The sequence below is a fragment of the Austrofundulus limnaeus genome, unplaced genomic scaffold (genome assembly GCF_001266775.1).
Source record: "Austrofundulus limnaeus strain Quisiro unplaced genomic scaffold, Austrofundulus_limnaeus-1.0 Scaffold24, whole genome shotgun sequence".
In the NCBI taxonomy this organism is placed as follows: Eukaryota; Metazoa; Chordata; class Actinopteri; order Cyprinodontiformes; family Rivulidae; genus Austrofundulus; species Austrofundulus limnaeus.
This window is the reverse complement of record NW_013952426.1, coordinates 2,904,155-2,905,712: the sequence shown is the minus strand read 5'-3', so window position 1 is coordinate 2,905,712 and position 1,558 is coordinate 2,904,155. Positions and strand designations below refer to the sequence as shown.

Below are 1,558 nucleotides of genomic sequence, written 5' to 3'. Positions count from 1 at the left end.
AATGCTCCCGAGAATGCTGTGAGCAAACACTAACCACTCACCACGACACTACCAAAACAACAAAAATGGTGCAGCATGAAGCAGCAAACACCACTGTGCCTAACAGGAGACAATGTTATACTTAACAGTCACCAAGTATATGAAAAAGTAACTCACNCCCCATCTGCCTCCCCAATTGGTGACTCCCCTGATTACTGGAGGTAGAATGTGTTCAATTATGGTATTTATTCATGTATAATACGATCCTGAGTATAATACGTTCATAATTTTTTTGAGCTTAAAAAGCATTAAAAATCTAACCCGTGTATAATACTGCCCCTCCACTTTATGGATGATTTTCAGGGTTAAATTTCTAGAATTATACATGTAAATAAAATCAAGTAAATAAAAACAGTAGCCTAGTCTAAAATTTCCTGGCAGCGTATTTCTCCGCAGGCATCACTCCGTCTCCCTCTGGCGGACACTGCACCTGCTTGTCTCCGCTTTAAAACCAAGTGAAACAACGTGCTTTATGATCAGGGCGCACAAAGAACCGACAGGAGAGATGGAGTGAAAATCCATCTCCCTTCCTCCACCTCCGACCCAACCCGCTGGAGCATCACTGCACTTACTAAAGGACGCGCCTCCCCGACACACCTCCCACATACTGAGACACAGAGAGAGAGAGGCGGGGGGAAACGGGAGCAGGTCCAACCGGAGGTGGGGCGGGAAGCGGCACAAACTGCTGCTCAGACACGGAGAAACACCGGAGGCGGAGAGGTGGCATGCATTCTGGCACACCGGCGGCTTTCTTACCTCCTCTGCCTCTTGGGAAGCCGCCTCCTCTTCCAAAAGGAGACGCAGGTGCGTGCGCCTGTCTCTACCCGCCTACCGAGCCTCCACGCGGGCGGAGCAGGAACAATAACATCACGTTAAATGAGTCGCGCGCGCCTTCTGTTTTGTGCGCCGCGTGCTGTGACTGTGACACCGGCTGTACAGCCAGCACACATGACTTAAACCGAACCGGAGCCGCTCCTTAAAGACAATTGGACCCGCTGAGCACTATGGCTGACCAGGTAAGGCCACTATACCTCATTTCACGCCCACCTCGTGCGCTCTGCACACCCGTCTGCACAACACACGACATACTTACCTTCTTTTCGGTGGTAACAACAAGGCTTTTTTTCTTGTTAATATTGTATTGAATAGACTTACACAGCGGGGAGCTGACTTTGTTGTCTTTCTCCACATTTTTTTTGATTCCCGTCATCATTTCTGACCCTCTGTCATGTGGTCAGTGTTGGCTGAGGAGAAWGCAGCGTTCTAATTTAAAAGGTTCCCCATCCATCTGTGCTCTTTTTTTTCTCCCAAAGGAGTTCTTCCACACATACTTTGAAAACAATTGCCGCATGATGAATTGTGCAGTTTAAAAAAAAAAAGGCTGAAAAGCTGCTTAAAGAAAGCAGTACTGTAGGTGTAATTGGGTCGTAAAGACCCAGGAATAAGAAAACATTGCTTGTAGTATTAATTTTGCATTGTCTACTGTTTGCCCCAGTTTCTCTACTGCCTGGCGAGAGAA

The 1,558-nt window shown here is 47.4% G+C and overlaps 1 protein-coding gene across 1 annotated transcript in view; it reads left to right on the top strand.

Annotated features, from left to right (window-relative positions):
• Positions 1 to 445: 445 nt before the first annotated feature.
• The window catches only part of rem2 (RAS (RAD and GEM)-like GTP binding 2), a 63,382-nt gene continuing 62,269 nt past the window's right edge, over positions 446 to 1,558 (top strand). Inside the window, exon 1 of the mRNA XM_014004507.1 lies at positions 446 to 1,055. Coding sequence (XP_013859961.1) covers positions 1,044 to 1,055 — 12 coding nt within the window. The 5' untranslated portion in view covers positions 446 to 1,043. The remainder of the gene's footprint in view (positions 1,056 to 1,558) is intronic.